Source organism: Neomonachus schauinslandi, chromosome 5, assembly GCF_002201575.2.
Source record: "Neomonachus schauinslandi chromosome 5, ASM220157v2, whole genome shotgun sequence".
In the NCBI taxonomy this organism is placed as follows: domain Eukaryota; kingdom Metazoa; phylum Chordata; class Mammalia; order Carnivora; family Phocidae; genus Neomonachus; species Neomonachus schauinslandi.
The window spans coordinates 123,267,335-123,293,085 of NC_058407.1; the positions used below are offsets into that span (position 1 = coordinate 123,267,335).

The following is a 25,751-nucleotide window of genomic DNA, read 5'->3' on the forward strand; positions in this document are numbered from 1 at the left end:
ATTTGTCCAGACCCACGGGATGTCCAACACCGGGAGTGACCCTCATGTAAACCATGGACTCTGGGTGATGATGACGGGTCACTGAAGCTTCATCGATTGTAACACATGCACCACGCTGGTGGGAGATGTTGAGAGTTGGGGGAGGCTGTGCCTGTGGTGGCCGGGGGTATACGGGAACTCTCTGTACTTTCTGCTGGAGTTTGCTTCGAACCTAAAACTTCTCTAAAAGATAGTCTATTAATTAAACTTATAAAAGCAAAACAGAAGGGGGGGTAGAAAATATTGGGAGGGTTGTGACTTTAAACGGGGTAGATAGGGAAGGCCTCGGTGTTAAGGTTGAGGAAAGTTCAGGAATGATCTGCCGGAAGTGGGGTCCATGGGGAATCTCTTCCATGGGGAAGAGATTCCCGGAGGTGGGGGCTGCTGGAAGTCCTAGGACGTCAAAGAGGCTTGGAGAGGAGGCAGAGGGGCGCAGGATCACAAAGGTTTGTGAGCCACTGCATTTATAAACAGTCTTGCACAGTGCCACACAGGCTCTGCTAGGGATAGAATGAGTGTTTCCAAGAAGGACACATCTCAGGAGCCACTGGAGGATACTAAGCAAAGGAATGGCCTACTCCAACTTTGGTTCCAGCAGACACACTGTGTCTGTTGGGTCTCCTCGGCCGTGAGGCCCCCGGGAGCCCACTGCCGTAAGCCAGGTGAGGCAGGACAATGCCCAGGGCCAGAGCAACGACAGGACAGTGACAGGAAACTGTAGTGGTTGCACTTTGGAGATATTCTGAAAGTATATTTGAATGGCAATCATAGCCTGGAAACAGGTCATTGAAAATTAAATTGCTTTCCTCTCCAACTGAGCTGTGAAAAGAAAGTAACAATTAGGGCTGCCCTTCACAATTTCCAAATTAGATGGGCTGGATTTGTTATCAGCACCTTTTAGTGATCTAGAAAAAAAAAGGTGCAGGGTGGGGGCAGGGTGGCTGAAGAAGAACTTGAGTCCAAAACATGGCGTGTTGTCCCAATTGAGGAAGCCCACACTTTAGTAAAAACAACAACAAAAATCCCATGATGGCCTTTGGGATATGCGCAAACACATTTCTTTCAACAGATGGTAACACAACAAACACAACCTCCCCCCCACACCCAGGGGAGCCACGCAATGCCTTATTGGGACCAGATGAACTCAGCGTGTGCCCTTCCTTTCCTCCACTCTGCCCTGAATCCTTTCAGCTTTCCCTTAGTTCAACACTACGCCCTGCAGGGCACTGCCTCCTTCCTGGAAACACGTTCATTCCAGTCCATAGCAAAGCTCTGTGACAACATTTATAGGACCTTTTTTTTTTTTTTTTTTTTTTTTTTGCCATGTTAAGAAAAGAGCAAGAACACTTGTGAGGAAAGGATCTCTTTTGTCTCCTGCTGATCAAAACAACATGGTAGTAACAAACACAGGAATTTTCCAGGGATAGTTTGTTCTTTCTTGATGTTCTTAAAAAATTGCTATGCCCATTATTTCTTTTTTATTAGGCAGTATATTCTTAATTCTTTAGACTGCATCAAAAAAATACAGCCATTATCTTAACATTGCCATTCTTTTTTTTTTTTTAAAGATTTATTTATTTATTTGAGAGAGAGAGAGAGAGCAGGGGCAGGGGAAGAGGGAGAGGAAGGGGGAAAGAATCTCAAGCAGACTCCCTGCTGAGCACGGAGCCTGCCGTGGGGCTCAATCCCATGACCCTGAGATCGTGACTTGAGCCAAAATCAAGAGTCGGACACTTAACCGACTAGGCCAGCCAGGCGCCCCTTAATATTACCATTCTTAACGTGCCCATAGATTCTCAGTCTGTATGTAATTTGCCATTCTTAGTTACTGTAATGCTATGTAAATTCAAGGCCCTATTATAAATAAGTAAGCTATAGAGGCCACTGAGCACCTTTCATCCCAAATACCAATAGACAACTCACATGAAGTCTGAGACTGCAATAATGAAGATATAAATTTGCCATCATCTTTGCAGCACCTGTGTTTTGAGAAAAACTGCTTGATATTATTGGCCTTCAAATAGACACCTTGTGTGGCTAGGTTTATACTTGATCCCAAGATGGGGGCCTGAAAACCACCCCCAGTAGTGACAGCAATGTCCTCACCTCCCTGGGTGGGTATTCGTCCCTGGGGAAGGTGCAGAACAACCCATCGGGGCAGAGACATAAACTATGAATTTGACTGTTTCAGATTATATATGTGTGTGTTTCAGTGTTTTACTCTATGTTTTGGTAAGAATCTACATTCCTGTTTATTAAGTGTGCATTTTATTAATTTCCATTATTTTTACAAGCAAGGTCATACTTCCACTTTATAAAAATATAAAATCATAATTTCAGAGTTATTTTCACCCAAAGAACTTTAATAAGATTGTCTAAAAACAACTGATTCATGAGGCAAAATTCAGTTATAGTTTTTAGTGTCATGGTCTGTAAGAAAAATCAGTCTGTATGATTATATTAAAAATAGCTAGGGGCGCCTGGGTGGCTCAGTTGGTTAAGCGACTGCCTTCGGCTCAGGTCATGATCCTGGAGTCCCGGGATCGAGTCCCACATCGGGCTCCCTGCTCAGCAGGGAGTCTGCTTCTCCCTCTGACCCTCCTCCCTCTCCTGCTCTCTGTCTCTCATTCTCTCTCTCTCAAATAAATAAATAAAATCTTAAAAAAAAAAATAGCTATACTAGTCTGCTGCATTTTACTGAGTCAGTAGTAATGATTTATATATAATTTTACAGTCTATAATTCCTATATATTTTTTTACATTCACAAAACCCTTTTAGCTTTCCCAGCATTTATCAGTGATCAAGGAATCATCAGTGAGCATTAATCACCAGTAGAGTTCAGTATTAAAACTGAGATTTAATTCCCATATTTTACTCAAATTTCTAATTTTTCAATAGCCTTTTTTTTTTAAGGTCTACATCTTCTAAACCTTGGATCTGAGTGGATGCTATGCAGTGACTCAGAATAGGATTAAGAATATCACTTGACAGGGGTGCCTGGGTGGCTCAGTTGGTTAAGCGTCTGCCTTCGGTTCAGGTCATGATCCCAGGACCCTGGGATCGAGCCCCACGTAGGGCTTTCTACTCAGCGAGAAGCCTGCTTCTCCATCCCCATGCCCCCTGCTTGTTTTCCTGCTCTAGCTATCTCTCTCTCTCTGTCAAATAAATAAATAAAATCTTAAAAAAAAAAGAATATCACTTGCATAGTTGATTGGTCATTGTTCAGAAGTTAGGACTCCATATATTCTGCAGGATTAAACCAGACTTTCCCTTCTCTGGCTAAGAGATAATTAAGTACTTTTGTGCATGAGGTTACCTAGTGAACATTCTTTGACAGTATTTGACATTTTCTCTACCCACTATGCAACAAAAGCAAGGTCCCTGCAAATGCTCAAAAATCTCGACATCGGGGGTGGGGGCGGGGAGAAAAGACAATGTCATTAAGTAATGTTGACCAAATTAGTAAACTGGTGGACTTTCCCAATATTTTTTTAATTTAAAAAAAATCTCCAGGTATTGTGAGTGACTCCACAAGTTAAGACCAAACGGTGGTGTCTGTGCTGGTTGGTGGTTGATACTGTCAAGCTTATGACTGTTTTGAAAATATAAACAAGCTGGTGAAATTAACTTTAGTTTAGTTATCTTAAGATAGCCAGAGCTATAAACTCTGCCAATGTAAACTGTTAGGAATTTCTGGACAAACTTAACAAAGGGAGATGGAATTTTTCATCTTGAGCCTAAGCAAGCAAATTAAGGTTTTTTCTTTTGGCTTTTGAAACTTACAGTATTTATACTATTTCAGAAACTCATAGAATTACAATTTAATCGATTGGATTGTTTTTTTGCCTCTGCAGGGCCCAAAGGAGATAAATTTCAAGAGAATTTTAGCAGTTTGTTAACTTGAGAACATTTTAGAGAAAATTTATTTGAAAGGAATCAGCTTTGGGTAATTATGTTTTTGCCCCAGATTTAGCCTAAGTATGTGTTCTCTCATACAGGTTTTACTATTATGATTGAAATAAGTAGAAAATCCAGAAAACTAAAACAGAAAGAAGTTGTAAATTGAAATTGATTTCTGTAATGTAAATGATCAGCTATGTTAGTTCTTGTCCACCATAAAAAAATTCAGCTGATAAGATATCAACTCTAGTATAAAGTCTGCTAATCTGCATTCTGTTAATAAATAACCATGTTCCAAAAATTAATTATGAGCATTAGCATGCAGTATCTACTACTGGGAAAAAAGAAATATAGAAAAGTTTATATGTGAAACCAACACATTAACACCATTTGACTCAGAAAACTTGAATCTAGATTCTCCATATTGAATATTCTTATTGCTGGGTCCTCTCTTTCTCTCTCATTCTTTATCACTATTTATGCTTTGCTTTTCAAGAAAATATTTATAGTGTTTCTGTCTCAAACAATATGTGAAGGAAGAGAAATTGAGCCTTGCATTATATTATATTATCAGGGCAGATTTACACATAAAAAGAGACACAAAACCTGTGTGTATGTTACTCAAAGATGTTAAAGAAAATTGTGATTAAATATTACACATTTTGGATAAAATGAAACTTAGTGTATATATCCTTTGTTGAAGTGCCTTTACATAATAACTCAGATCTCATCCAAACCACCAACATGACCTAAATAGAAAGGATGGATTTTACTGAAAACCTCATCATTAATAATAATAATATTTCTTCATCATTAATTTTTTGAGATTACAAAACCATACAGGCTGGGTATATATCTTATATATATATATAAGAGAATATATATAATATTCCCTTAGAATGGTACCCAACCTATTACACAACTATGTATCAGAAAGTCAATGGAAAATACCTTTACTAATAAAATATTTTAAAACTTTAAACTTGGATTGGGCACATTCAAAACCAGGATTTGGCAAACTGATTTTGAAACAGTCCAATAGCACACATAGCCTACTGCAATGGTTTTTCAGGGATTTTTTTTTTTTTTTTTTGCTTGTGGTCCATAATAAGAAATACATTTGACATTGCAACCCGGCACACACACATAGAACTGAAACAAAAGTTTCAGGGAACAATATTTACCCTCACATAATGTATTCATTCTATTTTCTGTTCTTTTCTATTTCATTTTTTAAAATTGCTTGTCAAGACCCACTGAATTGATTTCACAATCCACTAATGTGTTGCAAACCAAGGTTTAAAAACAGCAGCCTGAACAATATATATTGTGGCTCTTAAGTAGTATTGCTATAATAAAATAATATTGACACTAAGTGCAAAGTATTCTATAAGGCACATTGTACCAATTAAATCCAAGAGTTATTGTCTTTCAACCTTATGGGAAACACAATTATAAATGAAAAACAAATGTCTTTCTCTGTTTTTATGGCATTTAGAACATTTTAGAAGACTTACACTTAAATATCTGGGGAAATATATTTCTAACAAAATAAATCAATGCTGTCATAATCCTCCAAGAATCCAAAAGTTCCGTGGACGTGCTAGGCTCTCACAATGATGGGTCGAGTAATTTTCCATTCCTAGAACTCGGTGTTGGCAGTGAGAAATGTAGAGAGCAAACCATGTCAGTCCTGAATCATGTTTGCACCCTCGGGGACCAATTATACGGCTTGTTCCTTCTTTATAGAAGGAGAAAATGGCCCCATTCCATCTCTACAATAGAGACCAGCAATTTCAGACATCTTTGAAGTACAAGGCAGCAACACACACAATTAGGTGTTTAACAAATGCCTCTTGACACTGGCAATAATTATAACAGAAGGAGAAGCAACCGGGTTCCTGTGAGGGGAAGGCCAGGGGCGTAAATAACTCCAATCCTTGCTCTCCTCTGGTCCTGGAGCACAGCAGGATGGCAAGCAATGGGACTTTTTTTTTTTTTAATCAAGTTACTTGTAAGATTTTTAAGAAAATGTTTTACCTAAGCATAGCAATCCAACTTAGGTTCTGGAATTTGAGATCAAAATAATGGCCATTCCTATTTTCCCAGCCCTCTACCCACCTCCGGGAATGCACTTGTCATGATGAGCCCTAGGTGGTGGATAGAAGTGTTGAATCACTATATTGTACACCTGAAACTAATATAGCACTATATGTTACCAATATTGGAATTAAAATAAAATTTTTAAAAAAGAACAGAAAAAAAATAACCATTCCTCAGGTCTATCTATAACCACCCTTTCCTTATTACAAGTTGGCCAAGTAACACTTAAAGTGTTTCTAGCTAGAAACCATGTGTTAGGTCTCCTGCTGTGGGAGACAAGTAAGAGGCTATTAGAAGTAGCTAGCAGCCCCAGATGATCCCAAAGTCACATTTCACCGTGTTTCTGGCTCCTACAAGGTAGGAGAGGGAGAAGGGGGATACATTTTGCTTTTTTAACGGGAGCTCTTTCTGCTTACATTGCTATGATGTAAAAATATTGTGTGTTCCCTTCAACACCTGGGCCAGTGCCTTCATAATACCTATCATGTATTAAATACTGTAGTATGACCTGTGTGTATGCGTGTGCGTGCACATTTGGAAAGAGAAACACACAAAGAGAGACAGAGATGGAGACAGAGACCAAGGGAGATCTTCAGTGATGTATCCAATAAAGTAGCCTATTTCTACGTTCACATTTTTTCGGTAATGTAACTTGTTCAATAGGACACAACTGGTTACTAAAAGAGCCAGGTTTTAAATCTAAATCAGTATAATGTCAAAACTCATGCTTTTCTCATATGTCTGGACTCAATTTATTTTTCCAATTATCTTTATTTTTTTTGTAGGCTGTATTTTTTAGAGCAGTTTGGGTTTATGGAAAACTTGAGCAGGAATTACAGAGAGTTCACATATATTCCCTCCTCCTCCCCTCCACCATCGGTTTCTGCTATTACTACCATCTTGAGTTGGTGTGGTACATTTGTTACAATCGATCCACCCATATTGATACATTATTAACAAAAGTGCACAGCTTACATTATGGTCCACTCTTCCTTTTATACATTCTGTGGGTTTTTCCAAATGCATAATATCAGGTATCCATGTACAGTATCATGCAGAATATCTTCATTGCCCTGAAAACACCCTGTGCTCCATCTATTCATCTCTCTCGCCTCCCCTCATTCCCTCCAACTACTGATCTGTTTAGTTTTGTCTTTTCCAGAACGTTATAAACTTGGAATCCTTCAGTATGTAGACTTTTAATACTAGCTTCTGTCACTTAGCAAAAAGGGGTTTAAAGTTCCTCCCTGTCATTTTGTGGCTTATTTGTTCATTTCTTTTTATTGCTGAGTAATATTCTGTTATATAATGTCGCACAGTTTATTTATCCATTCATCTACGGAAGGATATCTCGGTTGCTTCCAGTTTTTGGCAATTGCAAGTTTTTGTGTGGACATAAGTTTCAACTCATTTGCGTAACTACCTAGGAGTGTGATTATGGTCTCATACGGTAAACCTGTGTTTAGTTTTGTAAGAAACTGCCATACAGTCTTCCCAAGCGACTGGACCATCTTGCCTCTTCACCAGCAGTGAATGAGAGTTCCTGTGGCTCCACATCCTTGCCAGCATTTGGTGCTGTCAGCATTTTGGATAATAGCCTTTCCAATAGATTTTTAGTGATATCTCATTTTAATTTCCAATTCTCTAATGACATATGATATTGAGAATCTTTTTATATGCTTATTTGCTATCCGTAAATCTTCTTTGATGAGGTGTCTGTTCAAATCTTTGCCCAGTTTTTAACTGGGTTGTTTTCTTATTGCTCCTAACATATATTATATATATTTAACATTGATTATGTATAACAATGATAATATATGTTATGTAATGTATAATAGTATCATATTTTATATGTTACTGTTATGTATTATTATTATTGCTATTTCATATTATTAAGGTTTTTTTTTTTAAAGATTTTATTTATTTATTTGAGAGAGAGAATGAGAGAGAGAGAGCATGAGAGGGGGGAGGGTCAGAGGGAGAAGCAGACTCCCTGCCGAGCAGGGAGCCCGATGCGGGACTCGATCCTGGGAGTCCAGGATCATGACCTGAGCCGAAGGCAGTTGCTTAACCAACTGAGCCACCCAGGCGCCCATCATATTATTAAGTTTTAAGAATTCTTTGCATGGTTTGCTTTTCCAATTAAAATCATTGGCATCCCTCTAGCACGGAGCCCACCTGGACCACTCACTGGCCCTGACTCCACTCGGAGACGCTTGCTTTGGGCTCAGAACCCTGCCACCTGGCAAGCCTGCCTCCAGAACCACCTGTCAGAATCCCACCCAGGTGCAATGCCATCTCCTCCAAGAGCCTTCCCTAACTCTCTCGAAGTTCCAGCTCTCTCTCTAGGATTCATTTTGGATTATTCATATGCTTTTTTTCACCCTGCCTTGTCTGTAGGTAAATGAGTGGCAATTTGACCTCTCTTGTACATTCCTTAGGAACAGGGTTGACCTAATAGTCATTATATTCCTTGACTCACTTATCACAGTATCTTAAATACAATTGTTACACAGAATGTCTCTTGAATCATACAGGGAAATGGAGACTAGATGACGACTACAGGGAAGGCAAGAAGTTGGAGAGAGAGGCAGTTCAGAGTGTTGTTGGAGTGTCTGGCAGATGTCTCAGACCCTAAAGGAGGTTTTGTGTTCTCAGTAACTGTCCCACCTCGTCCCTGCCTTTTAGATGAATGGTAATATTTTTAGTTTAGTTGGCAAGTTTCTGCATGTTACCTAATCTATATAGGCATAAAAGTCAAGTGCAAATTTCTATTTATGCATGAGATCACTCTTCAGATTTTTGCATCTCCCAAGATAGGGGTGTCTGCAGAGGTCATTAGTATCAATCAATTAAATTATGAATTTTGGTTGATGTGACTTTTTCCAAGATTTCTAAAAAAAAAAAAATGATACATGCATACGTTTTTAAGAACTCAAATAGCTTAGAAGGCTCTGTTCTATTCCTCTTCGTGCCCATTGGCTCTGGGAAGAAAACACCTTTACCCACTTGGATTTTGTTCTCCTGGTGGTTATAATTTATCTCTAAATAACTTGCATAAACATTTGTTTCTTGAATTTTTTTCAACCTTAAAAATTATCTACTAGTTTCCCGCTATAATATCTACATTTATAAAGAACAACTATCAAGTCTTATTTGGGAGGAAAATTTACTTTCTATATTTCTAGGCCTCTGGCCCTTTCTATATTTCAGAGGCCCTCTCTGTCCTCTGTTTTATTTAAATGAAGGTAACAAGAGGACAGAAGGAGGCAAAATTTATTTCAAACCTTATTCCTGAAAGAAAACTTCATAATTTAAGGGTATAGTTCTATTGTTGTAGACAAACTTTAATCCACTTTGAGAAAAATCTTTTTTGATATGTTTTACTTGTATAGCTACATTTTCCAGAAATGCACTAAGAAGCTTTTGAAAATGGTGAAGTATCTGTGGTTTTCTTAAAGTAGTCATTGTAACATAGTTTAAAAGTTCAGTGTACGGGTGCCCAGGTGGCTCAGCCAGTTAGGCATCCAGCTCTTGGTTTTGGCTCAGGTCATGATCTCAGGGTGGTGAGATCGAGCCCCACGTCAGGCTCCCCCCACTCAGTGTGGAGTCTGCTTCCCCTCTCCCTCTGCCCCTCCTTCCACTTGTACACACACTCTCTCTCTCTCTCAAATAAATAAACCTTTTTTTATAAAAAAAAGTTCAGTGTAACAATGAACCTACAATGTTCTTACAACATTCTATCCCAGAGACAGCAATGAAAGAAATACGGTGATTGTAAAATACTCATTTTCCTGGGAAAGGAAAAATGCCAAGGAAATATACTAATCTAGTTGATTAAAAGTGTACCCCAGAGAATCTCAGGTCTGTCAGTGCTCTGACCTCTCTCTTTGTTCCGTACAGAATGGATGACGTACTGATCGGGGCACCTCTCTTTATGGAACGTGAATTTGAGAGCAGCCCTAGAGAAGTAGGGCAAGTTTACCTGTATTTGCAAGTGAGCGCGCTTGTCTTCAGGGACCCGCAGATCCTTGCAGGAACCGAGGTTTTCGGGAGATTCGGTAGTGCTGTGGCGCACTTAGGAGACCTGAACCAAGATGGATACAATGGTAATTGACACCAATGCATGGAAATTGTTTATTTGTCATAATTCATGTTACCGGTACGTGAAGGAAACAGTGACATCTTAAAGTATTTACAGTGGTGTGTGTGGTACGGTTACTATTACTGGTTTTTAATAAAGTGTCAAAAACGTCAAGGCAGTTTAAAGTTTATATATGCAGCTCTAAATAAAGGCAGCAATTATTTTTTAAAGTGATATTCGGATTTAGTGACTCAAAGAAAACTAGAGAACCTTCTGTTATGTACAGAGTCAAGACAAATAAATACATGTCGATACATGGACAAGTATATTGCCTTGTGATTGACCCACATGGACTATGTATAGGTTATGCTGAATTTTAATTGGTCTGTAAACTTTAGCTTAAGGGCAACTTCGATGTTTGCAATAAAGTAGTGTTAAATTTTTAGTTTAGGATTATGATTCTTTAAGCTAAGAATTTGTGAATGCCTTGCAAGTACCTTCTCAGAAAAACATGCAAGCTCACACAAAGTTTTGCATACGTGTTCAGGACCTTTAAATTAAGAGGCAAGGTATAATGGGTTTCTTAAAGTTCAAGGGAGTAACAGGAATTTGCTCCAGCAAAATAGCCTAGGGAGTGTTTGCATCAGATCAGTATTCATTAGTGCTTTTGGCATTTTCTGTTTTCTTTGAAAAAAGACATCCCAGAAATGTATGGTTAGTAATTTTTAAAGTACCATAAAACATAAAGGTATATTAAAAGTTCATGGTTCCAGGAAAATAATAAAAAAGAGACAAGTTCATCTTTAACTGATATGCTGCTTTCAGAAACTGCCCTATCCCTGAGCACCAAGCGAAATAAATAATGCTCAATTATCTATCAAGTCATCTTTTCCACCATATTTTCCTCTGTTTGTCTTTTTTCTCAAACCCTTCATGATATTTTTGAAAGCTAAGAGAAACATTTTTAATGACATTAAGGGGGTTCTGCCTTTCTGAGCCTCACTGTTTTTGAGTATAAAGTGGGCAAAATAATTCCAAACTGGGAGGAAACACAGTACAGATGTGGACTGACTTAGAGGAGGTGAAGGAAGGGCCCCTTTGCACCTGTCACATGATGATATCTTTAATTTCCACCATGATCTGAGATCTGAGATATTTATCTTTACCCGTTAAATGAAACTGGGATTATGATCCTCATTATGTAGTAAAATCAATTCATGATTTACTTAGTCTTATCAGACTTACTTAGGAGCAAAGAGAAATAAAGGACAAAGTGAGGACACATAACTGTCGTCCACTGGGGTGAGCTATTATGTTATTGTGTTCTTGGTGCTCTTTTTTATGTAAAACTCAGTCTTTGTGTGTATTGTTTAAAACAATCCTGAAGAGCACAATGTGTGGAAGTTACTTTCCATTGAGTGCTCTATTTAAGTGGGAGTCAGGGGATAGGGTTCTTTCTAGGTTCCCCAATGTCCTCTACTGTAAAATGCATCCTGCCCCCCTCATGCGACAATGCAATCATTACATTATATAATCTTTGTACAAGAGATTGTTTATTTCTTTTGACAAGAAACTCATAAGTACCTTGCAAAGGTGCCTCCCCTGTTTTATCCAGTCTACTGATGTGACCCAGCCCTCCCTGTTTCTCGCCTAGTTCCTGTGTAGACCACGCTCTCCCTGCTCCTCCAATGGGCCCAGCTTTTTCGACCTTTCGACCTTGGCACACCAGTTCTTTCTGCCTGGAGTGCTCTTCCCTCTGATTTCACACAGTTGGTTCCATTTTGTCCCCAGCTTTCACTTTCAACACGAGCCTTAGCAACACCCTGTCCAATCACCAAATCTAGAAATAACCACCACCCTCCATTACATTAATATTTTTGATTCTTCTGCATAGGATGTGTCACTTTCCATCTTTTTCATTTTATTTTATTATGTTATGTTAATCAGCATACATTACATCATTAGTTTTTGATGTAGTGTTCCATGATTCATTGTTTGCGTATAACACCCAGTGCTCCATTCAATACGTGCCCTCTTTAATACTCATCACCAGGCTAACCCATCCCCCCACCCCCTCCCCTCTAGAACCCTCTGTTTGTTTGCCAGAGTCCATTGTCTCTCATGGTTCCTCTCCATCTTTTCTTGATTGTCTCTCTATTCAAATTGTCTACTACCTGCCCTAGAACATAAACTCTAAAAGCAGCATCTGGTTTGCTGTCATACCCACTGCATCCAACATACACAGCAGTCACTCAATAAATATTTGCTGGATGGATAAAAGACAACAAATAATTTATGGATGCTGCAGTATTACGAAATTTTCCTGGCAAACTTAATGAGCCCTTTGGATTCTAGGTTACTAGAAGGATTCTAGGTTAAGACTGCACTTAATTCTATCTCTAAAACCTTCTTTCCTTAAAAAATATGTTCATGTGTCCCCATTTGCAGACATTGCCATCGGAGCACCCTTTGCAGGCAAGGATCAAAGAGGCAAAGTGCTCATTTACAATGGGAACAAAGATGGCTTAAACACCAAGCCTTCCCAAACTCTGCAGGGAGTGTGGGCCTCACAGACCATCCCTTCGGGCTTCGGCTTTACTCTAAGAGGAGACTCAGACATAGACAAGAATGATTACCCAGGTAAGGGTTTCTTTCCTCTCCCGCCAGAGAGCCCACTTCCTAGAAAGAAGCCCGTTCTCAGGACGGTGCATCACATGTAAGCTTTTCCCTTGTAAAGGCAAAGGCCCAGCTCAACCGTGGACAGCCCAGGGCTTTTGTGCATGATTCCTGAGTGACTTTCACGAGCATTTAAAGGCAGATAAAGGGATGCCTGAGTGGCTCAGTCGGTTAAGCGTCTGCCTTCGGCTCAGGTCATGATCCCAGGGTCCTGGGATCGAGCCCCACCTCAGGCTCCCTGCTCAGCGGGGAGCCTGCTTCTCCCTCTCCCTCTGCGCCTCCCCTGCTTGTGCTCTCTGGCTCTATCTCTCTGTCAGATAAATAAATAAAATCTTTAAAAAATAAAGGCAGATAAAATAACCCCTCCCTTTCCCACCAGGAAACAAAATATTTTTCTTCTCAATTATTTTCTTCACTTCTTACTACTATTCTTATTTCATAGAGCCATTTTGTTTTGTTTTGTTTTGTTTTGTTTTGCCGGGGCATGATAGTGGATATTTATTGGGATCCTTGCACAGTCCACGAATCACCCCCTACTTTCTTTGGAAAATGTCACCCTTTACCTCAGAGCCTATAAGATTCCTTTCCTTAGGATTTGGGACTGAGATAAATTGTAGATAGTCTCTTTGAGTGGGCAAAACTGCAATATGCTAACTCTGGAGCTGAAACACTACTGGTCCTCACGGCCTGCCACCTATCCACTTCTGGGCACACTGCTATGAAACCTACCTATGTTAATGGCGGGGTGCATATGATGCCCCATTGGTTAGATAGCAGCAAGTATTCTTTACATGTTTTTGATACAAGCCAGCTGCCTTTTGCAGGAAGAAAGAAAAAGGTTGATTGTGATGTTTGATGTATATTTATTGTGAATTACAGCTGTTTCATCTGCCAGACTGACTAGAAATCAGGTCACCTAGTACCTGAAATAACCAAAAGCACAGACATGTAAAAGGTGGTTTGATTTACATTTACTCTTTGTCACATGATCTCTTCTGCAAGTTACAGATGTTCTGTATTTGAGCAGGACCAGACACTTAGTTTCCTTGTCTTAGGGAAAAAGAATTCTACCAAAAAGCAGGCATGGGACCAATTATATTGCTAACATTATTGCAATTATAGCAATTATTACTACTATGCCATCTACTGCATAGAAGATAGATACAGCTCATATCCACTAGAATATTATTTTTTAATATTTCTCATGCACACATACATACACTCACACTTATATGTACATACATGTGTATGTATGCATGTGTATTTTGTGTGTATGTATGTGTGCCCCAATAGAGTTTATAGGATAAGGTTAGATGACACTCCACTTCCTTCTTTTTGGGAAATATCAAAGCAGTGTAAAAATAACCTATTAAAGTTAGCAGTGTGGCTGGGAGCAGGGGAAGGGAAATAAGACTGCCCAGGTTAAGATTCCCATCCATCACAGATGGGCTGTGTGGCAATGGACAAATTACTTGATTTCTCTGAGCTTCCATTTCCTTACCTGATATTATGGAGCTAACAATACTTCCTTCACTGCGTTATGTGTGTTTGCACTTTCTAAGTTGGGAAAACATTTTTTTACAAAATGTTATGAAATGGCTTAGAACAAAAAAGGAAATCCATTTGATTGACATGAACAGACTCAAAGCTACTTTACTTCACAGACATATTGGGCCACATAAACTGTTGAAAAGCCGCATTCTTGGATTCTGGAGATGCACAAAATGGGTTTCAAAATGGACTCCACAGTTTCCTAGCTGTATACGCATAAGACAATTTCCCAATCTCTCTTCAGTCTCCTTATCTGTGAAATTAGGTATAGGAAGTTAGTATAAAGACAAAATAGCATTGTTGCTATAATATGAAATGAGATGATGTGTTTAAGTTAAAATGGGATTACACAGAACATAATTAAAAAATGGCAGCCCTCCAATCAAGTTTTAAAACAAGACTGTATTTTGGAGGTATTCTTTTCTTACGCACACTAGTTGACATTATTTTCTTTTGCTTATTTAATTTCCATGGCCCCCATTCTTAATTTACAACACCATATTTGCTTCTCCCAGCCCAGATGAACACTGATATTGGAGACTCTGTTCGGTTGAGACGCACTCATAAAATTCCTGTTGCTGGACCCTCCCTAGAGGCTTCTGATATCAGGAGGTTATTGCCCTGCCATGGTGTAGTTCCACCACTCACCCCATCCAACCTCCCACCCCTAAGTGGGAGATGAGGCATGAGGGACTTCTCGCATTTCTCACTACTGTGATTTACTGGGTGCCAAGAATGGAAAATGTTCTTCCTTCTTAAGCCCTTAGGCAGTTGAGGGCATTTACTGGACCTGAGCTAGGTGATAACGATGGCAACTGAAAGGAAAGAACTAAGGTAATAATGTAAATGAACAATAGTCAAGACTTGGTAATGACTTGCCATGATGGAAGGTAGAGAAGGTGGGGTGAGTAAGGAAGAGATGCTAAGGATGACTCTGGAATTTTGATCCAGCGGACATGAGAAAAGTATGGTAGAATGGAGAGACATGGGGAGATTTTGTTATAGAAATATAGAAATTCTATTATAGAAATAATATTTGGAATAATTTTCCTAAATCTAGTTTCAACACTCAGTATTTGTTTCAATTTTTTACCGTGCATATTGTCATTGGTACACATACAAAAATAGGAGTCATGAGTATATTCATTTCTGGCACCAAAATTCCTTTTCCTATTTAAAATATGGATGTATTCAGGTCTCTGTGTTGGTGCTGATTGGAAAATGAGGGTTGGCCAGAGGAGTATCTTGTATACATTAATTAAGTGAAAGCATTTCAGAGAAGAAACAGCTGTGATAGTCAGAAATCCCTACAATTCAATGTTCTAGCCTAATCCTGTTAAATATGATTGTATAACAAGACCATTTGCTAAATGCATAGCCCAGATATTGGAGGGTGGAGGAGGGGAAGTGCAGGTTTTGTTGACGCACAGAAATCTTGCAGGCAATAAAAACTGGGGGAATACATGGGCTGAATGCCAAGATTATCATTGTCTTCTTCAGGCCCGTAATGTCTGATGATTATACCATGAAGCCATCTCAGGCAATTATACCAAATGAAAAATAAATGACTCATTATCTGTTTTAATGAGTGCTGTGTGTGTGTGTGTGCGCATGTGCGTGTGTGTGTGTGTGTGTGTGTGTAAGCAAACAACTGAGCAAGAAAGAACCTACACATAAGAAGAAATAAAAGGGTGGCTTTAACTAAGGGAACAATGCATAATCAAACATTGAGCTCCTTGAAATTGATTTGAAGTTTAGATGAACTAAATTCAAATCTTATAGTCAAAGTTTCTTTCTACTTCTCAAACTGATACTCAAGTTTTCCTGAAAAGTAAAACATGATACTCAAGTTTTCCTGAAAAGCAAAACATGATCCTTACTGAGCAAGATTTTCATAATTTCATTATAAACACATTAGAAATTAGTATATAACCTTTCTTATAAAATATCTTATGAATTAGATTAAATGGAATTAATTAAGTCAACTGACAGAGTTCCTGGACTTGAATCCAGGTCATAAAGTGGAAGTAAAAGTGAATGGAGAGATAAAACCCATGAGTTCTAGAACCATCTCTCCCAAGATAATGTTCCTTTAGTAACTCAGCTTCTCTGGGCCTGACATTATTCCCCTGAATGTGACATGATGCATGGAAACCTTCTCCAAGGGTCTTTTTGAACTCCATGCTCCTCTGATCCTAAAATCCAAAATCTAGACTTACTGCTTTCCAGATAAAGATACTACCAAAAAAAGAGAACTATAAGCCAATATCTCTGAAGAAGATAGATGCAAAAATCCCCCCAAAATATTAGCAAACTGAATCCAATAATACATTTAAAAAATCATTCACCATGATCAAGTGGGATTTATTTATGCCAGGGTGGTTTAATATTCCTAAGTCAATTAAAATGATATATCAATCAATAAGAGAAAGGATAAAAACCATCTGATCATACCAATAAATGCAGAAAAAGCATTTGACAAAGTACAACATCCAGTCATGATGAAAACCCTAAACCAAGTAGTTTTAGAGAGCTCATACCTCAACATAATAAAGGTCATACATGAAAAACCCACAGCTAACATTATACTCAATGGTGAAAAACAGAGCATTTCCCCTAAGCTCAGGAACAAGACAAGGATGTCCATTCTCACAACTTTTATTCAACACAGGACTGGAAGTCCTAACCACAGCAATCAGAAAACAGAAAGAAATAAAAGGCATCCAAATTGGTAAGAAATAAGTAACACTGTCACTATTTACAGATGACGTGATATTATATGCAGAAAACCCTAAAGACTCCACCAAAACACTACTAGAACTGACAAATGGATTCAGTAAGCTTTCAGGATACAAAATCAATGTGCAGAAATCTGTTGCATTTCTATACACTAATAATGAGCAGCAGAAAGAGAAATTAAGGAAACAATCCTTTTTACAGCTGCATTAAAAACAGTAAAATACCTAGGAATGAACTTAAACAAGAAGGCGAAAAGCCTGTACTCTGAAAACTATAAAACATTGATGAAAGAAATTGAAGATGACACAAAGAATTGGGAAGACATTCCATGCTCATGGATTGGAAGAACAAATATTGTTAAAATGTTCCTACTACCCACAGCAATCTATAGATTCAATGCAATCTCTTTCAAAATACCACCAGCATTTTTCACAGAACTAGAACAAATAATCTTAAAATTTTGTGATTCCATACAAATAATCTTAAAATTTGTATGGAACCATGAAAGACCCCAAATAATCAAAACAGTCTTGAAAAAGAAGAATACGACTGGAAGTATCACAATCCCAGATATCAAGTTATATTACAAAGCTATAGAAATCTAAACAGTATTGGTACTGGGACAAAAATAGACACATAGGCCAATGGAACAGAATAGAGAGACCAGAAATAAACCCACGATTATATGGTCAATTAATCTTCAAAAAAGGAGTCAAGAATATCCAATGGGAAAAAGATAGTCTCTTCAACAAATGGTGTTGAGAAAACTGAACACTTACATGCAAAAGAATGAAACTGGAGCACTTTTTTTTTTTAAGATTTTTATTTATTTACTTATTTGAGAGAGAGAGAACAAGCAGGGAAGAGGGGCAGAGGGAGAGGGAGAAGTGGACTCCCCGCTGAGCAGGGAGCCCAACGTGGGACTCAATCCCACGACCCTGGGATCATGACCTGAGCCGAAGGCAGATGCTTAACCGACTGAGCCCATCTGGAGCACTTTCCTACACCACACACAAAAACAAACTCAAAATGGCTCAAGGATCTAAATGTGAGACCTGAAACCATAAAAATTCTAGAAGAGAGCACAGGCAGTCATTTCTCTAACATCAGCCATAGCAACATTTTTCTAGATATGTCTCCTGAGGCAAGGGAAACAAAAGCAAAAATAAATTATTGGGACTACATCAAAATAAAAGGCTTTTGCACAGCAAAGGAAACCGTCAACAAAACTGAAAGACAATATACTGAGTGGGAGAAGATATTTGCAAATTATATATCTGATAAAGGGTTAATATCCAAAATATAGAAAGAACTTCTATAACTCAACACCAAAAAACAAATAATCCAATTAAAAATGGTCAGAAGACATGAGCAGAGATTTCTCCAAAGAGACCATACATATGGCCAACAGACATGAAAAGATGCTCAATATCACTCATCATCAGGGAAATGCAAATCAGAACCATGAGGAGATATCACCTCACACCTATCAGAATGTCTAAAATCAAAACACAAGAAACAACAAGTGTTGGTGAGAATGTAGACAAAGAGAAACTCTTGCGCATTGTTGGTGGGAATACAAACTGGTACAGCCACTGGGGAAGCTTCCTATAAAAATTAAAATTAGAATTACCATATGATCCTATCATTTCACTACTGGATATTTACCCAAAGAATATAAAAACACTAATTCAAAAAGATATATGCACCCTTATGTTTACTGCAGCATTATTTCAATAGCCAAATTATAGAAGCAGCCCAGTGTCCTTCAATAGATGAATGGATAAATAAGAAGTGTTATGTATATACAATAGATTATTAGCCATAAAAAGGAATGAAATCTTGTCATTTGCAAATACATGGATGGATCTAGAGAGTATAATGCTAAGTGAAATGAGTCAGTCAGAGAAAGACAAATACCATATGATTTCACTCACATGTGGAATTTAAGAAACAAAACAAATGAGCAATGAGAAAAAGAAACAAAACAAACAGACTCTTAACTATAAAGAACAAACTAATGGTTACCAGAAGGGAGTTGGATGGGGGATGGGTGAAATAGGTGAAGGAGATTAAGAGTACTCTTATCATGATGAGCATTGAGTAATGAATAGAATTGTGGAATCACTATATTGTACACCTGGCACTAATATAACACTGTAAATTAAATATACTGGAATTAAAATAATAAAAAAATTAAAAAGGATGTTTTTTTCTACCCATTCATTTATTCAATTTTTTATATGTGTATAAACTCATGGATATTTATTTTATTTTAAGGGCTATAATCCATTATAATATTTGTTTATATTTGTTGCCTAATGTGTTCTATATCTGCCATTGGGAACCCTTTCCAATTCATTCCTATGTTCTCTTAATATTTCCCATCCTTTTATGAGCATTTCCTTGCTTTATAACATCACGATATGCTCTTAGCTCATTTTGTATTTTCCGTGCGCCAGCCTGAAATCAACCATTCTTTAAAGACCTACAGTTTCTTTATTGAATAACAATATTTAGAAATCAAGATCTAGACACTAGGTTTTATCATGGCAGCTGTGGCATCAAGACTTGTAATGCACTTCTATAGATTGCTGGGGTGCCATATATTAACAGCTACATTGCAAACCATCAACATTACTTGAAATCAACAAATTACATTTTCATTATTCAGCCTATATTTTGTAAGTCAACATTTTTCATTTTAGTTGTCAACAACAGGTATTTGGGTAACGTTAAGGTAGATAATATATATAAGCAGTTAACACTCTGAACAACATGCAGGAGCAATTATTAAATATTAGTTATAAATGACTACATTGATACTATTTTGACATAATCCATGCCTTTAAGAAACAATGCAATCATGGAGATAATAAGGCATCCAACAATTAACTGTAGTACAAGACAGCATATGAGAAAAATTTTAAGAGGTAAAAAAGAATAATAATGAATGAGTTAAAAAGAGAAGTTTCTGCTCGCTGACGGGTTCAAAGGAAGCTTCACAGGGGAAATAAGGGCTAAGCAAGGTCTTAAGATACAGGTATGATTTTAAGTGGTGATAAGGAGACAGCATTCCAGAAGAGGAACACAGCACGACAAAGACTCAGCACAAGAAAAGGCAGTTTTGGAAGTGATTTGGTTCAAATTGAGGAGCGCAAAATGGAGAGATTCAATGAAAGGTAGATTTGGGGCTGGTAATGAAGGACCTTGAATAACATGTCAAATAATTGGTACTTTATTAGGAAAATGGTGGAAAAAGAGATTTTGTTTAATAATTCAAAATGACACTTTTGCTTCAGTCATTAGCAATGAGCAGAATGAGCTGTCATGAAAAAGGAACTTGAGGGCAAAAGCCATTAAAGCATCCCAGGTGAAAGCAGGGCACTGAACCAGGTGAGTACACTGGTAATATCAGAGCAGCCTGGAGGTGTGTGAGGATAAACAGGCTCGGCCACCTTCACCCCTTTTGCATTCCCACAAGCAGTGAATGAAAGCTCCTATAGTTTCACAATCTCACCAGCATTTGATGTTATCAGTGATCTGGATTTGGGTCTTCCTAATAGGTGTGTAATGATATCTTGTTTTAATTTGCATTTCCCTGATGAGCATCTTTACATATGCTCATTTGCCAACTGTATGTCTTCTTGGGTGAGGTGTCTGTTAAGGTCTTTGGCTCATTTTTTTAATGGGATTCTTTTCTTATTATTAAGTTTTAAGGGTTCTTTGTATATTTTGCATAACATCTTTTATCAGATGTATCTTTTGCAAATATTTTTTCCAGTTTGTGGCTTATCTTCTTATTCTCTTGACATTGTTTTTCACAGAGCAGAAGTTTTTAATTTTAATGTATCCTAGCTTATCAAGTCTTCCTTTCAGGGACCGTGCCTTTCGTGTTGTATCTAAAAAGTCATAATCGTACCCCAGGTCATCTATAGGCTTTCTTCTATGTTGTCTTACAGAAGTTCTATAGTTTTGGGTTTTACATGTAAGTCTGTGATCTGAGTTAATTTTTGTGACGTGTGTAAGGTCTGTATCTAGGTTTCTGGTGGGTTTTTGTTTGTTTGTTTTTTGCATGTGGATGTTTAGTTTTTCCAGCACTATCTGTTGAAGAGACTATCTTTGCTCCATTGTATTACCTTTGCACCTATGTCAAAGATCAGTTGGCCATATTTATGTGGGTGTATTTCTGGGTTCTCAATTCTGTTCCACTGATTTATTTGTTTTTTCTTTCACCAACACCATACTGTCTCGATTATGGTAGATTTATAGTAAGTCTTCAAGTAGGGTAGTGTCAGTTCTCCAACTTTGTTCTTCAATATTGTATTGGCTATTTTGCATCTTTTGCCTCTCAATATCCACTTTAGATCAGTTTGCTGATAGCCACAAAATAACTTGCTAAGATCTGGACTGGGATTACACTGAATCTGTAGAGCAATGACATCTTAACAGTATTGAGTTTTCCTATCCATGAACATGGAACATTGCTCCACTTACTGAGTTCATTGATATCTTTCATCAGAGTTTTTTAAATTTTCCTCATATAGACTTGTACGTATTTTGCTAGATTTATTCCTAAGTATTTCATTTTGGAGGGTGGATGGTAATGTAAATGGTATTGTGCTTTTAATTTCAAATTCTGCTTATTCATTCCTGGTATGAGACAATGATTGACTTTTGTATATTGGCCTTGTGTCCTGCAACCTTGCTATAATCACTTACTAGTTTCAGGAGCTCATTTGCTGAATCTTTTGTATTTTATACTTAGATGATCATGCCATCTGTGAACAGAGATAGTTTAATTCTTCTCTTCCCAATCTATATACCTTTTATTTCCTTACCTTGTCTTATTGCATTAGCTAGGACTTCTGTTACGATTTTTTTTTTTTAAAGATTTTATTTATTTATTTGACAGAGAGAGACACAGCGACAGAGGGAACACAAGCAGAGGGAGTGGGGGAGGGAGAAGCAGGCTTCCCGCGGAGCAGGGAGCCCGATGCGGGGCTCGATCCCAGGACCCTGGGATCATGACCTGAGCCGAAGGCAGACGCTTAACGACTGAGCCACCCAGGCGCCCCTCTGTTACGATTTTTAAAAGCAGTGGTAAGAAGGGACATCATTGTCTTGTTCCTAATCTTAATGGGAAAGCTTCAAATTTCTTACCATTAAGTATAAAGTTAGCTGTAGGTTTTTTGGTAGATATTCTTTATAAAGTTGAAGAAGTTCTCTATTCCTAGTTTACTGAGAGTTTTTGTCATGAATAAGCGAGGATATTGTTGAATTCTTTTTCTACATCTATTGGTATGATCATGTGATTTTTTTCTTCTGTATTTTTTTGATGTAATGGATTACATTAATTGATTTTCAGTTATTGAATTAGCCTTTCATACCTAAATGACATTTGGTTGTGGTATACAATTCTTTTTATACATTGTGGGATTCAATTTGCAAATATTTTGAAGATTTTTGCATCTATGCTCATGAGAGGTATTGACTCATAGGATTTTTTTTCTTTGTATTTTCTTTGTCTCATTTTGATAGTAGAGTAATACTGGCATCATAGAATGAATTAGGGCATATTCCCTCTGCTTGCATCTTCTAGAGGAGAATATAGATAATTTGTATAATTTCTTTTTTAAATCTTTGGTAGAATTCACAGGTGAACTCATTGGGGCCTTGTGCTTTCTGTTTTGGAAGGTTATTAATTGTCAATTCAATTTATTTAATAGATGTAGGCCTATTCCACTTACCTCTTTCTTCTTGTGTTAGTTTTGGCAGATTGTGTCTTTCAAGAAATTGGTCCATTTCACCTACATTATCAAATACGTGGGCATAGAGTTTTCCTTTATTATCTCTTTAATGTCTATGGGATCTGTCATAACATCCCTTTGTTCTTTTATATTATTAGTAATTTGTGTCCTATTTTCATCTTATTTAGCCTGGCTAGAGGCTCAATTATATTGATATTTTCAAAGAACTAGTTCATGGCTTTGTTGATTTTCTCCATTGATTTTCTGTTTTTAATTACATTGATTTCTGATCTAATTATTATTTCTTCTGCTTACTTTGGATTTAATTTTCTCCTCTTTTTCTACTTTCCTAAGGTGGAGGCTTAGTTTATTTTATATCTTTCTTCCTTTCTAATTTATATATTTGATGGAATAAATTTCCCTCTAGGCACTGCTTTCACTACATCCCACAAATTGTGGTAAGTTGTGTTTTCATTTTCATTTAATTTAAAATATTGTTTAATTTGTCTTGGGTTTTCTTCTTTGAGAAGACAAAACCAGAGAGGAAGACAACCATAAGAGACTCTTCATCTCAGGAAATAATCTGAGGGTTGCTGGAGTGTTGTTTAGAAGTATGTCATTTAATCTAATACTTTGGGATTTTCCAGCTATCTCTCTGTTATTGATTCCTAGTTTCATTCCATTGTAGTATGAGAACAAACATTGTATGACTTCTAGTCTTTTAAATTTGTTAGAATGTGTTTCATGGCCCAGATTATGGCCTATCTTGGTCAATATTCCCTATGAGCTTGAGAAGAATGTGCATTCTGCTATTCTTAGATGAAGCAGTCTAGGGATGTCAGTTATATCCAACTGATTGATGATGTTAAGTTCAATTATGTCCTCATTGATTTTCTGCCTGCTGGATCTGTTCGTTTCTGATAGAGAGGTGTTGAAATCTCCAACTATAATAGTGGATTAATCTATTTCTCCTTGCATTTCTATTAGCTTGACAATCTATTGTTAGGCACATACATGTTAAGGATCATTATGTCCTTTCTGCAAAGAAGACATCCAAATGGCCAACAGACACATGAAAAAGTCCTCAACATCCCTCGGCATCAGGGAAATCCAAATCAAAACCTCAATGAGATACCACCTCACACCAGTCAGAATGGCTAAAATTAACAAGTCAGGAAACAACAGATGTTGGCGAGGATGCAGAGAAAGGGGAACCCTCCTACACTGTTGGTAGGAGTGCAAGCTGGTGCAGCCACTCTGGAAAACAGTATGGAGGTTCCTCAAAAAGTTGAAAATAGAGGTACCGTACGACCCAGCAATTGCACTACTGGGTATTTATCCCAAAGATACAAATGTAGTGATCCGAAGGGGCACGTGCACCCCAATGTTTATAGCAGCAATGTCCACAATAGCCAAACTATGGAAAGAGCCTAGATGTCCATCAACAGATGAATGGATAAAGAAGATGTGGTATACACACACACACACACACACACACACACACACACACTAGAATACACACACTAGAATATTATGCAGCCATCAAAAAAATGAAATCTTGCCATTTGCAATGACGTGGATGGAACTAGAAGGTATTATGCTAAACGAAATAAGTCAATCAGAGAAAAACAATTATCATATGATCTCACTGATATGAGGAATTTGAGAAACAAGACAGAGGATCATAGGGGAAGGGAGGGAAAAATGAAAGAAGACAAAACCAGAGAGGGAGACAAACCATAAGAGACTCAATCTCAGGAAATAATCTGAGGGTTGCTGGAGTGGAGGGGGGTGGGAGGGATGGGATGGCTGGGTGATGGACATTGGGGAGGGTATGTGCTATGGTGAGCGCTGTGAATTGTGTAAGACTGATGAATCACAGACCTGTACCCCTGAAACAAATAATACATTATATGTTAATAATTTTTTAAAAAAAGGATCATTATGTCTTCTTGGAGAATTGGCTCCCTTATTATTATGTAATGCCCCTCTTTATTTCTAATAACTTTGCTTAGTTTGAAGTCTACTATGTCTGAAATTAATATAGCTACTCCTGCTTCCTTTTGATTACTATTACCATGGTATCTTTCTCCATCCACTTACTTTTATTCTACATGCATCTTTATATTTGAAGTGTGTGTCTTATAAACCACATATAGTTAGGTCTTGTTTTTTGATCCCCTCTGACAATATCTGTGTTTTAATTGGTGTATTTAGACCATTGAAGTTCAAAGTCATTATTGATATAATTAGATTAAGTTATACTATATTTGTTAGTACTTTCCACTGTTGCCTTTGTTCTTTATTATTTTTGTCTTTCACTCTTTTTCTGCATTTTGTAGTTTTAACTGAGCATTTTATATGATTCCATTTTTTTCTCCTTTCTTAGAATATACTTCTTTTTAACTTTTATTAAGTGGTTGCTCCAGGGTTTGCAAAATACTTTTATAACTAATCCAAGCCCACTGTCAAATAACACTGTAGTACTTCACATGTAGTGTGGGTACCTTATAAATAACAAAATGCTCCCAATTCTTCCTCTCTATTCCTTCTATCAATGCTGCCATATATTTATATGATAGACACACACTATGTGTAAATAAAATATACATACATACTAAGTGTAAGTTATATATATACAAATACAGTGGTGCTATTATTTTGCTGTTACATGTTAGATCAATTTAGGATAAGAAAAGTAAGATTTTTTATTTTACTTTAACTTATTCCTTCTCCACCACTTCATTTCTTTATGTAGATCCAAGTTTCTGACTTACATCATTTCCTCCTCTCTAAAGAACTTCTTTTTAACATATTTTGAAGTAGTACTGTTGTCAGTAAATTCCCTCAATTTCTGTTTGCCTGAGAAGGCCTTTGTTTTTCCTTCAGTTTTGAAGGGTAATTTTGC

The 25,751-nt window shown here is 37.5% G+C and overlaps 1 protein-coding gene across 2 annotated transcripts in view; it reads left to right on the forward strand.

Moving 5' to 3' along the window:
- Nucleotides 1-25,751, forward strand: part of ITGA8 (integrin subunit alpha 8) — a 176,795-nt gene that overhangs the window by 60,696 nt on the left and 90,348 nt on the right. For both annotated transcript variants that reach the window (XM_021696693.2, XM_021696694.2), the window contains 2 exons: nt 9,947-10,152; nt 12,576-12,767. In XM_021696693.2, the coding sequence (XP_021552368.2) occupies nt 9,947-10,152; nt 12,576-12,767 (398 nt within the window). The remainder of the gene's footprint in view (nt 1-9,946; nt 10,153-12,575; nt 12,768-25,751) is intronic.